Source organism: Pteropus vampyrus, unplaced genomic scaffold (assembly GCF_000151845.1).
Source record: "Pteropus vampyrus isolate Shadow unplaced genomic scaffold, Pvam_2.0 Scaffold4, whole genome shotgun sequence".
In the NCBI taxonomy this organism is placed as follows: Eukaryota; Metazoa; Chordata; class Mammalia; order Chiroptera; family Pteropodidae; genus Pteropus; species Pteropus vampyrus.
The window spans coordinates 7,883,153-7,897,984 of NW_011888785.1; the positions used below are offsets into that span (position 1 = coordinate 7,883,153).

Below are 14,832 nucleotides of genomic sequence, written 5' to 3' on the forward strand. Positions count from 1 at the left end.
TATTTTACTAAGTAACAAATTAGCACAGTGTTTGGCACTTGATATGGCACTTGATACTGTTCTAGCAAATGTATTTTTCTCAATTCCCATTAGTAAAATTCCCATTTTACTGGAGAAGGCTCAGCAGACATTCACTCCCTTACCCTGGGGCTAAATGAACACTTCTGCCTTTTGTCAAAATATAGTTGGTGGCGACCTTAGTTGCCTCAGAACACTACAATGGGCCCCTGTAATCATGACATGCTAGTTGGATTTGGTGAGTAAGAAGTGGCAAATACTTGAAATAACCTAATAAGAAAAGCCAGGTGACACCCTCAATGCTTTGACCAGATCTTAGTTAGGTCACTCAGTTCATCAGGTGTATTTTCTATTTTATGCATTACTGTAGGTGACAGTATTGCTAAACTTTCTGCCATGGTATAACAAGAATCTCCTCTCCTCAAGTTTCCTGTAAAATTCTCACTTTTTAAGTCCTTACTGGCAACCATCATTAGGCTTCTTCCAAGTCTTTTCAAAACACCTTTGGCTTCTACTAATACTTCTCTCATTGTCCTTCTATCTTCTGCCTACTGTGTAGTTCACGTATGCCACTCCCATATTTTAGACTTTCGGTTATGCCAGCATATTGTATATACCATCCTCTGTGGTAGGTATCTATTGCCGCAAAACAAATTGCCTAAAAAATTAGCAAATTATAACCAAGAAATGTTTATTATCTCACATTTTCTTGTGTCAGAAATTTGGAAACAGCTTAGCTGGATAGCTCTGACTCAGGGTGTCTTATGAAGTTACGGTCAAGACATTGGCCATGCCTGTAGTCATCTAAAAGCTTGAAGGATCTGCTTCTAGGAGATCATGGGCCACTCACATGGCCATTGGCGAAAGGTCCCAGTAACTTTTCAAAACGCTGCTTGAGTGTCCTTATGCCATCACAGCTAGTTTCTTCCAGAATGAATTAACCAAGGCAAGACAGAAGGTATGATATCTTTTTGACCTAGACTTATATATTATACACCAATATTTCTACAATATTCTAGTGGTTTCACAGGTCAACTCTATTCAGTATAAGAGGGAACTGTAGAAAGGAATAAATACCGAGAAGCAAGGACCACTGGGGACTTCTTCGAGGCTTTTTTGCATTTTGAAAGCAGCATCTATCACACTTGGGAATATTGCCTCAGTTTATTTATTGGTTGATTTGTAAGACCACAAGTTATGAATGGATCCTATAGTAGAGACCTGTGCAGCAGGTCCAGGCTGTGGTGCAAGCTGCTAAGCTACTCAGGTCATATCGGCCCAGAAAATCTGATGTTATTAGACAGATTCTGGTAGATAAAATGGCTACGTGGAATCTCTGACTAGCCCTAATAGGAGAGTTGCAGCATAGACACCTAGGGTTTAGAAGCAAGGCCATGCTATCTGCAGCAGATAATTACTCGCCTTTAGGGGAAAAGAAAAAGCATCTCTCTCTCTCTCTCTCTCTCTCTCTCTCTCTCTCTCTCTCTCTCTCTCTCTCTCTTTCTCCCAATGAGTCTTTGGTCTCATATCTTATAGCACCTTCAAATGTACATCTGTAATAAATTTGGGACATTTTCCACTGTCTCATGTTAATGTGATCATTAGCCCGAATTAAATAACTTAGAAGGTGGAAGGAAACTAATTTTTCGTACCCTGCCCCCACCTCATAATTTTGATACTTAGCGTATGGTTCAGGTAGTATTTAAGATGATGGAAGTTAATGATATGTTTTACATTATATTTTACAAATGGGGGAAACCAGGATCCAAAGAGGTTAAGTAATTTTCTTAAGAGATATCAAACATGATAGGGCCTGAAAATAGGTTACTATATCTGGCAACTGTAAAATCAGCTCTCATAGTTGCTGATTCCTCATTCATTGTCTCATCAGATTTAAAGAGCTTGTCCTAATTTTGTACATTTAATTTGATGTTCTTAATATAATTTCTTTTAAAGTTTAATTACTTATTGAAGATGAAAGCTCAGCTTGACTTCACAGTGATCTTCCTTATCCACCAAAGTGATTTGCCAGTTGAGAATTCTATTTTAAATTAAAATTAAATAAAATTAAATTAAAACTCAAATCAAAAAGCTATGAGTCCCCCTTTGATTTTTCTTTAAAAAGAAATTTAAAACTATTTTAGGTCAATAAATATTCAATATTATTTTTTGCTATACAAAGGGGTATCCCAGACAAAGAGCATATTTATAATTAATTTGTTGACATTGAATGGCACAGTATGCCAGGCATTCAAATAATCTATGGGATTATGTCAAAACAAATATTTAAGTACACATGTTTCTTCTGTCCACAGCAAAAATCCTTTTAAATGACCAAATGAGTACAAAATAGGCCAAATTATGTTTCGGTGCTGAAAAAAAGAATAAAGAATATTATGAATTCTCCAGAAGCTTTGCAGTCTTTCTGGAGACTTCAGTACACAAAGTATTGGATTTAAAGGAATTAAGACTATCTTCACAGTCAAAATAGTCAAAGGATGGAACTGCTGATGAAATAAGTACATAAAATTTGTGGATATGAGGAAAAAATTTATACCAATAAAATGCTAGTGGAAAGGCAAACTGGTACATTTAGGTGAGCATTTATCTAGTACTTCCTATATCAAAAGCTCGAAAATTTGCAAAATATTTGACTAAACTACTTGATGAATATACGATGGTTTTTCACTGAGGCATACTTTATAATGTAAATTATAAAAAAGACCTAAATTTTCACAAATAGAATTTTAATTAGATAAATCATGGTAAACTGATATAACAAACTATGCTAACATAATATAGATACAAGTGTGTAAATATGAAGAACAAATGAGATTAAGTAACTGTCTAGTAGGTTTGGTCTTTGTGTGTGTGTGTGTGTGTATTTAAGCCACCCCACGCCCACATCTATTGAAATGAAAGTATTTAATAGCATATTGTGAAGTAAAAAAGCAGATTATAAAACAATTTATAGCCCAATCCCAAATTTACATAAATATGTATTTTAATTGCCTAGTAGGAGAATGACAGCAAAATACAAAGACTGCTTATATCTAGTTTATGAGATTTCTGAGAAATTTTCTTTCCTCTTTATTAGCAGTAATCTCTAATTTTTCTACACTGATTTGCTTGAGTAAAAACAAATAAAATTTTTAAAAGTTCTATTAATTGTGAATTTTAAAATAGGATCCTGTGTAGCAATCAAGAGACAGAATTTAGTATGTTACTGAACTGTTTGTGCACTCCTTGATCTTAGAAAACTAGAACATGCTGTTACCTAAATAAATCCAGGAGAGAAGATACACTATCTTATCATCTGAAGAATGCAATCATGTGTAATCTAACAAGAAACTGGATCATTTGAGAGTTTTATAGCAAACAAGGACAGAAAGTAGTTTGCATAATTTTCTCATGCTTCTTTTATAGTGTTTATCTTTTATAAGGCCCTTTGGAACAGTTGCTAGCCACCTGTCAGTAATGTGGCCTTTTATAGACTCAAGCTTATATTGTTCTTGTGACCTTGGCATATAAGAAAAGTCTTAGAGAAGTCATTGTTGAATATGGTTGGTCAAAATACTAATTTTAAATTTAAAAGACTGTCTTTCGTAGACTGAAATAAAGAGTTTTAAACGACATGTTATAAAACCCTCTTTAACAGGAATAAAGAAAATCATTTTTAATCAACATTTGTGGAAAGGTAGTTAAGAATTATATTTAAAACATTAGCTTGTGGAAAACTAAGCCAAGTAGTTCTTATTTAAAATCATTGTAACAATTTTACATGATCTTGCATCAACTCTAAGTGAAAATATTTCTGTTGTGAGCTTATCAATTACATAAATATTTTGGACATGTCAGCAGTTGCTTTAACTTCTTTTTAGTAGAATAAGACATCCAGTATTTCTTTCTTGATTTACATAAAATCTGTCAAGCTAAGTGTTCTACATATATTTATTGACGTACATCCTAAAAGAGTTTTGCATGATATTGAATAAACACAATCCTGCAAATCTGTATGCAGGAATGCATTTTTATTCATAAAGGGATATTATCCAAGGCCTTAGGTAGAAAGCTTTGTTTTGCACAATTAGATTCCAAGTTCCCTTCATGTAATCATGAACAAGAACAATACATGAAGCGAGTTTCAAACCAATGGAAATTCTTTCTGTTCTTGTTAAAATGGAAACATCTCTATACACACACACACATGCATGCACACTCATATGCCACCTTGCCAACATCACAACTTCCCACTCTTGATAATATAAGTTGTGGGGCTACACTTTAACATTTATGTAGGCATATGAGTTCAATATCACAGTCACATATTGTACTTGGGAGAGGACTTCATGTTTTCCTTGATAGAGTTTGCATATTATGCTTTCAAAATTGCCCTTTGAAACATTTATACTGCTTGAAACATGGTGGCTAATTGGGCTAACAATTCTTAGCTGTCAAGAGCAATTTTAGATATGGTCTCCTTTCTGTTCAATGTGTGATTATTTTAAGACTGCTTGGAGGAAAGAAGTAGACAACCCTTCATCGGGTGTATCGCAGTAAAGATCTGATTTTTCAAGAGGTCTGTTAATTGGACACATGTATAATACCTAAGGTGCAATGAAAAGATAAGACAGCAGTGAAAGCTTGCAAAGTGAATGAGTTTTCTTTATGTTCACTTGTGATTATTTTTCCGCCTTTACTTTGACTAGTGCCTCATACATTTTATCTTTCTTTAGCCTAGTCAGTATTTTTATAGCTCTCCATAGAATTTTCTCAGGAAATCCAATCTTCGTGTTCTCAATGTAAATATACTGGGAATAAAATAAACCCAACAGTGTTGTCTGTGGATAGCTGGTTAATAGGAATCTATGATAATATTTTTGAAAAGGAATTTGAATTGTATTCTTATTTAGAATGTATACTTTTCCTAGTTATCTAAGTAAATTTTAGAAATGCTTGCTCACTATTAGTGTATATAAAATAGTGTAGGAGTTTTCTTGAACTCAATTCCTTTCTGTCGACATTGACATCAACAATGTAATGTCTTGGATATTAAGATCTACAAACGAAAATTTTCTGAACAAAATGATTGAGGAAGTTCATTGAAAATTAAAAGATATGATCAAACCAAATATTGCAGAAGATAGGCAAAGTTGTGTCCTGAAGGGGCCATAAACAGATATTTGGCAAACAGTTATTCAGTAAACTAATTGAAATTGTGATAAGCATGATGTGAAAAACATGCAGGCTGTTCTGAGAGTAAGAACAGAACTCTCCCTAATTTGCTGTCAGCAAACCATGAGTCATTTTCAAAGTAATCATCATTCACTTTTATTTTTGAATAAACTTAAAAATAAGGCTGGAGTTTTTGCTAAGTTGGTTTTTAAAAGTGTAATATCTTTACTGGTTCTCAACTAGAATAATTTTCAAATTTAATAGCTAGCTAGTATTGTATAGTTCTGGTTCATAGTTTTGGGGGTTTTGTTTTTGGTATGTGCGTTTTCCTTATTCAGCAATAACATGCAGACTTGAAGTCAATTCACATTGTGTATATTCAGATTTATGTAATAAAATATTAATTTAATCAATTAAACTCCACCCATTAATAATAATACAATGTACCAAAAAATACAATTAACTATTTTTAAGTGCCAATTTTATAATTTTCTGTATGTTTGTTTTTACTTTGAGGAGAAAAGACTAACTTTTTAATAGTCCTAGTCTGACTCATCAGTCTAACTTTATTGTTAATAGCAAAGGTTGGAAAACAACAAAATAATAAGTTCTCCTGAATTATGTCTGGGATTTAGATTCTGAGTTCATGCAAGATACTTATATTTTGAAATTTAGATGCAATGTTATATAGCTTACTCCTAACTTGATGGTCCAAAATAAACATTTATTTATATATTGTGCTTAGGGTGGGAAATGAGAATTACTGTTTTGTTCAGGCAAGTGGGAAAAAGGAATAAATACCAAAAATGTGTGTGAAATTAATTCTAAAATTTTATACATATTACTATGTTCCCTTACTGAGAAGAGTCCTAGGTTCTATGATTCCCAAACTGAATATTTACAAAATCTATAAGAAAGTATCAATAGATTTATGAATGTACATTTTCCTTTGACAAATTAAGAATAAGATTAAAATATTATCAGGTATTTCACGTGGACACATGTAACAAACTTATCAACTTTCTTAGCTTATAAAATTTTGACATCAGCACTCTGGGAAAACTGTTTTCCTAAATGTATTTTAACTCCCTTGTAACTCTTCACATATAAACTTCATATGGTAATGATATGGGTATGCCAAATATTTTCACGCAGTAGTGATTAGTTAGCAAAATAGTCTCAATCTCTTTTCTATTTACAACTCCATTATTCCATTTGTAACGATGTTAACATCAAATTGTAAACATCTTCCTAATTAAACAAAATTAAATGTTTAAATGAAATATAAGCACATTCTTCATATTTTGTTCTTTGTAGTTTAATCATTCTGTATGGGAGTATCTAAGTCTCAAGCTCTAGTATCTAGGATAAATCATAAAATTAAAAGTCAAAGCTGGAATCTGAAATTCAGGATGATTTTGTTATTCATTCAAGACATGAACTTGACAAATCACTTCCCCTTTTTGTTACCTGTTTTTCTCACCCATAAAGTGAATTTGTTGGCCTGGTTTAGTGACTTTTACTTTTCAGCAGCAGAAGCCTCTTGTCAGACAAAATCTTATGCATAGTCTCAACATGTATGAAATAGATATAATAATGGAACTTTTCTTACAGAAGCAGCAATGAGAGATGAGGGCAATGGGGTGGGGTTGGGGAACACTAGAGCCCAACCCTAAATGCTGGCCCTCACCTTCCCACACAATGTAATGAATATGATTCTAGGCTACATCAAATAATGTCTCAAATTCCATGGACCACATTTTGAAAATCATGTAATTATATAAGTATTCTGTTTTTTTAATTCCAAAATAATATAATTCTCAATTGAACAAATTGAGATTTGTTAAAGCGCTGAAAATTCTATTATCTACATTAAAAGAAATAATATATTAAAGTATAAGAAGGTTTCATTCTATGCTAAGAAGGATTTGAAAGTAAAAGGCCCACATTTCATACTAAAGCCACTCACTTAAGTATCCCAGCTCTATAATACCAAATAGTCATGTCTAGGAAGTGAATAAGTTGGTAAAACTTCAAATAACCCTTCAATATTCAGAAAATTGTAAAAGTCTTTTAGTTAAATTTAAATTATCTTATCCATTTTCATACTTTACTGGGGATATGAGAAAAATGAATTCGGCCGGGGCGGGGGAGGGGGCGGCGTGTAAATTTAAAGGCAGAATGTGATTACTTTCCAGCTTTGGTTATCAGAAAGTAAACACTTCTATCAGCACACACATATACATTATTGTACTCTTACAGTCATACTGTATAGCAATAGAAAATGAGGCAGAAGAGAGCATGTTCTACAAAAGTCAATTGCTGAGGAAAAGAACAGCCTGCAGGAGACCAAATTCTTTACATGTGTCCATTTTCTTGGCCAGTTATTGAAATGGGTTTGATGGTTATGAGGTAGGAGTAATGGGTTTTCATCGTGTCTAATTTCTGATGTCCTTCATGAGCATGAATTCTCTAACAACCTAAAATTAAGGAAATGAATAAAAGCAAGCTTTTAATAATCCCAAAAGGACCCAGAGTGAAATTGTCCCAGCAGTTACCTTATATAGACTCAGTGACACAGTTCCCTTTTTTGTATTACTGAGTGCAGATCATTACTTTCCAACTGTCATGTACAGAGACCTACTTTATAACACTTCAGGGAAGTTAATGTACTAGATCTTGAAGTGTCTTTCTGGAATGTAAAGTGACTTGTAGTTTTCTTCTAGTAGCACTGTTAACTTTTGTGTCGCTTTTAGGTCCATGGGGCCGATGCATGGGAGATGAATGTGGCCCAGGAGGTATTCAGACCCGAGCTGTGTGGTGTGCTCATGTGGAAGGATGGACAACATTACATACAAACTGTAAGCAGGCTGAGAGACCCAATAACCAGCAAAATTGTTTCAAAGTTTGTGACTGGCACAAAGAGTTGTATGACTGGAGACTGGGACCATGGAATCAATGTCAGCCCGTGATTTCAAAAAGCCTGGAGAAACCCCTTGAGTGCATTAAGGGGGAAGAAGGCATTCAAGTGAGAGAAATAACGTGCATCCAGAAAGAGAAAGATATTCCTGCGGAGGATATCATTTGTGAGTACTTTGAGCCCAAGCCTCTCCTGGAGCAGGCCTGCCTCATTCCCTGCCGACAGGATTGCATTGTGTCTGAGTTTTCTGCCTGGTCAGAGTGCTCCAAGACTTGTGGCAGCGGACTCCAGCACCGGACCCGGCACGTGGTGGCCCCCCCACAGTTTGGAGGCTCTGGCTGTCCAAACCTGACAGAGTTTCAGGTGTGCCAGTCCAGTCCATGTGAAGCCGAAGAGAGCATGTATAGCCTGCATGTGGGACCCTGGAGCACATGCTCGATGCCCCACTTAAGACAAGTAAGACAAGCAAGGAGACGAGGGAGGAATAAAGAACGGGAAAAAGACCGAGGAAAAGGGGTGAAGGATCCAGAGGCCCATGAACTTATTAAGAAGAAGAGAAATAGAAACAGACAGAATCGACAAGAGAACAAATATTGGGACATCCAGATTGGATATCAGACCAGAGAGGTTACCTGTATGAACAAGACGGGGAAAGCTGCTGATGTGAGGTAACATTTTATATTACATGTCTCTGTCAACACCATGGGCTAGAGAATACTTCAGACGTGTTGTACTAAACACTGGAATTCATATGCTCACAGCCTACTATGTGCTACTCCCAAGTGTAACATTTTCTACTTTAAGGCATTTAAACTTTGTGGGTTTCCTGGCATTATTTCTATTTGCTCATGTTTAGGAATTATAGTACTAGAGTTAAATTCAATTTTCCTGTCAAAACCTAGAGCATGAGCGATTCCTTGTGAGATGGTACTGCTTCTTTAGGTCAACAGTGCTGTCTCTAACTGTAATGGGAAAAAAAACTTTGAAGCTGGAGTTCTGGGATTTTTGAATTTAAATACTCACTTTACTAAAAATAAGACATACTTGTAATCTCTCCATGTTTATAGCATTTCAAAATTACCCTGTGAACAAAATCTAAACAACTACCCAGGGAGCTATACCTAAAAATAATTCTCTTTTACATTTTATAAAATAGAATAACTCTCCCCAGACATGAAAGGGGGGACCAGCAGAAATTAAGGTGAGTAGATAATATTTAATCATGAGTTGCCTACTTTAGGAATTATGTAATTAATTGGCTATATTTTCTAGGCAGAAATTATTGGTCAAGTTATCTCTGAGTAAATAATGACTGTTATGAAAGACTCTCATGCGTGGTTTATTTGTTGTGAAATTATTTATTGAGGCTTATTTATTGAGGATTATCTAAAGGGTGTCATATTCTCTGGATATTCTAAATTTTGCTCTTGGATAAGCCAGACCATCTGGGAGTGGTTTCTGTGGATCATTTGCATAATTGCTTTTTCTGAAATATTTATGCAGTTATGATTTGGATGGAACTAAGAAATTATGATAACATCACTCAGAATTTTATATCATATATATTGTAGAAATGACATTGAAAATGTCATCTACTTCATCACACGTCTGTTCTCTTAATTAAAAGCACATAAGATATATTTTACTGAAATCTCAACCCTTGCTTCTAGTGAGCAGCTGGAGGTTTCCTTATGGCCCCTAGAAATCTTGTAACAGATCACATTTTCCTGTTTACTTTGGCTGTTGGGAATGTAAATAGAACTGCATGTTGTTTACTAACATACCCTACTGGCTACATCTTTTTCTCACCCTTGTTATTTTTCTTCATTCATTCTTGTGTAGTGATTTTGCTATCTACAGATTTTTGAAAGCTTATTAAAAATCTTTTTAGTGCAGAATATAAATTAAATAAATGAGTAAACGATCAACTGACTTACCTGTCTAAGTCAATAATTTCTCTCAGTATACCATTGTTCTGGTCACTGTCTTTAAGATATTTGCTACTCCCTGCCCTCTTTGGACTCACACAGTTATATTTTTCTCTCAGCCATATGGTAATTTGCTCTTTGTCCATTCTGGTGTCATTAGTTTACTTTCTGGTCTTGCTAATAGCTGCTATTATCCTGCCTTCATTCTCCAGGTTCCTTACAACTCCTTAACTGTATTTATGTATGTGTGTGTTCGCCTCTGATTCTGCATCATGTCATGTGTGTTTTCAATTCAATCTGTTTTATTCTTTTCTGACTATCCTGATTCTGCTCATTTCTCAATCTCTTTTCTTGAAGTATTACATTTACATTAGTTACTTGGCTCCCACCAAGTAATTGAATGAGCCTCCAAGGCAAGTCGAGTTGTCTCCTGCCATCACTGGTTAACATATTGTAGACATTTAATTTAATGTTGACTACTCAATTAAAAGTGTAATTAGGATAGTACCTACCCCTGCATAGAGTGTAATATATCCATTTAGTTGTTTTAAATAAGCAAATATATTTTTAAAAAACTGTGGATTATTTGTCAGGTACTTATATTCTATTATAAATACTATCTCTAACTATGCTAATGAAATGATAGTTGCATGTATATTATAACTTATTAGGGCATAGATTAAACATTATGTTAAATAAGTTTCTTAATATTTATCTTATGTAAGAATTATATATAAGAATATAGATGAATAAATATAATTAGGAAAGTTTAAGTCTTAGTAAAGAAAAGACAAAAATTAGGTAGTTTGACTTAAATTTTGCTCAAACATTATACCATATCAGTGAAGCTAATAAATGAAGGGTATATAGATAACAACATCAAAACACAGGGCCACAGATCATGGACTTGGTGATTAAATTTAAAGTGTTTCATATTATATCAAATTCAGAAATAATTTTATAATGTAAGAGGATAAAAATCATTTAATAAGGCTAAAAAATCTTATTACAATAACTGAACAAATTTAGCTAATTAAACCTAAGAATATTGGGGACATAGTTTATAGGCAAACAAAAATAATTTTAGCAGAACCTGATAGAACTTCCAAGTTAAAGAAGATAGATTTGCCCTGCTTTCTGTTTTCTAAGACTGAAATTAATAAGAATGAAAAACCCAAATAAAGGTCCATTCTTTTAGGATAATAGAAAACAGTCACAACCCCAAACCACAATTGACAGAGAACACTTGGGGGAATGTAGTAAAATCGGATGTAACTGAGAGGGGAAACTGAGAGCGGCATTATGTCTTTGCAGCTTTCTTGAACTCAAAATCTCTGAGTAGCCTGAATTTTCTGAGGGACCGACCCAATGACATTACCTTAGTATGGCTTGGTCTATGTTAATGGAAAGGCTGCTGAAGCATCTTTGATTTCTGTTTGAAAACAGAAAGGCATAATTGGCAGGACTGAACTAGGAAACTCACTATTGCTGTCAGTAAAAGACTATCAGTTTGATGGGCTGAGGGATTAAAGTTTTGATGAGCAATGGAAGTGAATTCTAAATCACTACACACACACCATCTACACAGTGGGCTTCCCTGTGAACCATTGAGTTTCAGCTAAGTGTTGGTATGAAAGTACGGGCAAAGAATTCTCCAAGAAACTAAAGATAGTAAAGGAAGTATGGATTTTTATGAACCAAAAACAAAGAATTTCCAATATTCAAAGAAGAGTTGAATGAGCTTAAAAGTAATTTGGTAGAGCTCACAAAAGACATGAAGGAGAATTACAAAACAAGAAAAGAAATAAAATTCTCATTAGAATAAACAACAAGTGAGAAACTGTTCTGTGATAAGAAGAGTCAACAATATAGAGAACAATTTGAAAACAGGTAAACTGTAGTTTTTAAAAAGGATGATGGATATGGAAACAAAGGAGATCGCTATATGAAATTCTGATATTACTGAAGATAGGGCCAGAAAAATTAGAACAGACAAAGCAAAAACACAAAGATATATAAAAGACTTTCCTGAAATTAAGGAAGACTTTAATTCACAGATTGAAATTGCACAGGGCCAGTATTCTGCTAGAAGAGGCTGAAATAGTGTCCAAATGGAAGAACTGATGTAGAACAATTTTTATATAGATAGATAGACATAGAGACATCAAATTGAAAGCCAGAACAATACCCATTTCTCAAACACTAGAAACATTTTCTTTAAAGTTAAAAATAAGACATGATGGCACATTATCTCCACTGTTAGTTTACAATGATCTGTAAGTACTAGCCAGTGTAGTTGAAAGGAGAAAGAAATGAAAATTGGAAAGCAGATAGCAAAGTTAAGATTTTTTTCCAAATATTATTGAAAACTCAAGATAATCAATTAAGAATATATTATAGTCTATGGCCATGCCACCCTGAACAAGCCCAATCCCTTCTGATCTCAGAAGCTAAGCAGGGTCAGGCTTCATTAGTACTTGGATGGGAGACCACCTAGGAAGACCAGGTGCTATAAGCGAAAAAATTAAAAAAAAAAAAATAAGGATTGTAAACTGACAAGGTCCTTGCAATCTGTGAGGTCAACCAAGGGTTGCCTCACCCAAAAAAATAAAAAAAATAAAGTAAAATAAATAATAACAATATATTATAAACAGTAAGGTAACTCAATAGTGTGGATGGACACGAGGATAATACTCCAAGTATAATATATTCCCTGAAGGCAAACAATTTGCTCAACATTATGATGGAAAAAAAGATTACAATATTTTATTTACACTAGCAAAAAAAATCTGAAATAAGCCTAACTATAGAAGTTCTGCACATAATACTAGACTTGGAAAAGTAAAAAGTAAATATGTATACATCAAGTTAATATACCAATTGTTCCTACATTGTTCCTGTAAAATTACCAAGGGAAAAATAAGTACATAATACAAGCCATGAAAATTCTAAAAAATAAAAGGAAAAGGAAAAGACTAATGTCACAAGAAAATTAAATTCACTAATTTCATGAATAATAATAACAATTTTATGTTAGTGCATGAATAATCAGATCTAACAAATAGATTCTAGAAAAAAAGATCCCCAAAACCTTAAAATACATTTCCAATTGTGAAGGGGCCTTTTCACTTTTGGGGAAAATTAACTTGTTTGTGTTTATGGGGCAATTGCTTTGTCATGTACAGGAATAATAAGAAAAAAAATGGCATCACTTTGTCATTTGTTATACCAGAACAAGTCTAGGCGTCATTCAGTACTTAAAAATGTTTTCTTTTTAAATACTAGAAGAAAAGATAGAATGTTTAAAGTCTTAAAATAGGGAAGGACACATTAGACCGCAGTTTGCAGAGATCATACAGGAAAAGACTGATATATTTGATCATATTTTTTAAGGAAAATTTTCCCAGGAAAAATATTCACAAGGTTAAACCCAAGTAGCAAACTGAGAAAAAACAATATTTGCAATACATATAATTGACAAAGAATTAATTTTCTCAGTACATAAAGAACTCTTACAAGTCATTAAGAAAAAGGACCAAAATCTAATATAAAAATCAGCAAAAGTTTAAGAGAATGAAAAGACAAGTATTTGCAAAAGATACATCTGATGAAGGGCTATTACCCAAAATATACAAAGAACTTTTAAAAAAAAGACAAACAGCTCAATTGAAAAATGAACCAAAGACTTTGACACTTCACCAAAGAAGATATACAAATTACAAATAAGCATATGAAAAGATATTCCCCATCATATGTCATCAGGGAAATGCAAATTAAAACAAAAATGAGATATCACTAAATACCTATTAGAATGGCCAAAATCCAGGACAAAGACAACACCACATGCTGGTGAGGATGTGGAACAATAGGAACTCTCCTACATTGCTGGTGGGAATGCAATATGGTGCAGCCACTTTGAAAGACAGTTTGGCTGTTTCTTTCAAAGCTAAACATACTCTTACCATCTGATCCAGCAATCACGCTCCTTGATATTTACCCAAAGGGCTTGAAAAACTTATGTCCACACAAAAATCTATGCATGGTTGTTTATTATAGCCTTATTCATAACTGCCAAAACTTGGAGGCAACCAACATATCCTTCAGTAGGTGAATGGATAAATAAATGTTGATGCACCCGGATGATGGAATGTTATTCAGTGCTAGAAACAAATTAGCTCTCAAGCTATTAAAAGATATGGAGGAAACTTAAATGCATATTACTAAGTAAAAGAAACCAATCTGAAAAAGCTACATACTATATGATTCCAATTACATGACATTCTGGAAAAGACAAACTATGGAGACAATAAAAAGGTGAGTATTGCCAGGGTTTAGGAGGGAGAGATAAATAGGGGGAGCACAGAGGATTTTTAGGACAGTGAAAATACTCTATATGAGATTATAACGCTGGATATATGGTAGCATACTTTTGTTCAGATCCATAGAACATCCATAACAAAGAGTGAATTATAATGTCAACTATGGATTTTGAGTGATTATGGCATATGAATGTAGATTTATCCTTAGTAAAAAATTGTGGATGATGGTGGATGATGGATGACAATGGGGAGCCTATGCATGTGTCTGGGCAGAGGGGATATGGGAAATCTCCATATCTTCCTCTCACTTTTGTTATAAACCTATGACTTCTCTAAATTTTTTTAAAGTCATAGTAAAAAATCTGGGTAAAACATGAAGGGGAGAATAGTCTAGCAACCTCTAGGAATACTGACATATTGGAGCATTTTTCTATCATTTTATTATCAGTTTTATTTTACCTTTTAAATCTCT

General features: G+C 33.8%; 1 protein-coding gene and 1 pseudogene across 1 annotated transcript in view; both read left to right on the forward strand.

The window, feature by feature from the left end:
* THSD7A (thrombospondin type 1 domain containing 7A) overlaps positions 1-14,832 on the forward strand; it is a 374,453-nt gene that overhangs the window by 150,338 nt on the left and 209,283 nt on the right. The window contains exon 2 of the mRNA XM_011363004.2: positions 7,950-8,781. Within this exon, the coding sequence (XP_011361306.1) occupies positions 7,950-8,781 (832 nt within the window). The remainder of the gene's footprint in view (positions 1-7,949; positions 8,782-14,832) is intronic.
* Positions 12,441-12,559, forward strand: LOC111743186 (annotated as a pseudogene).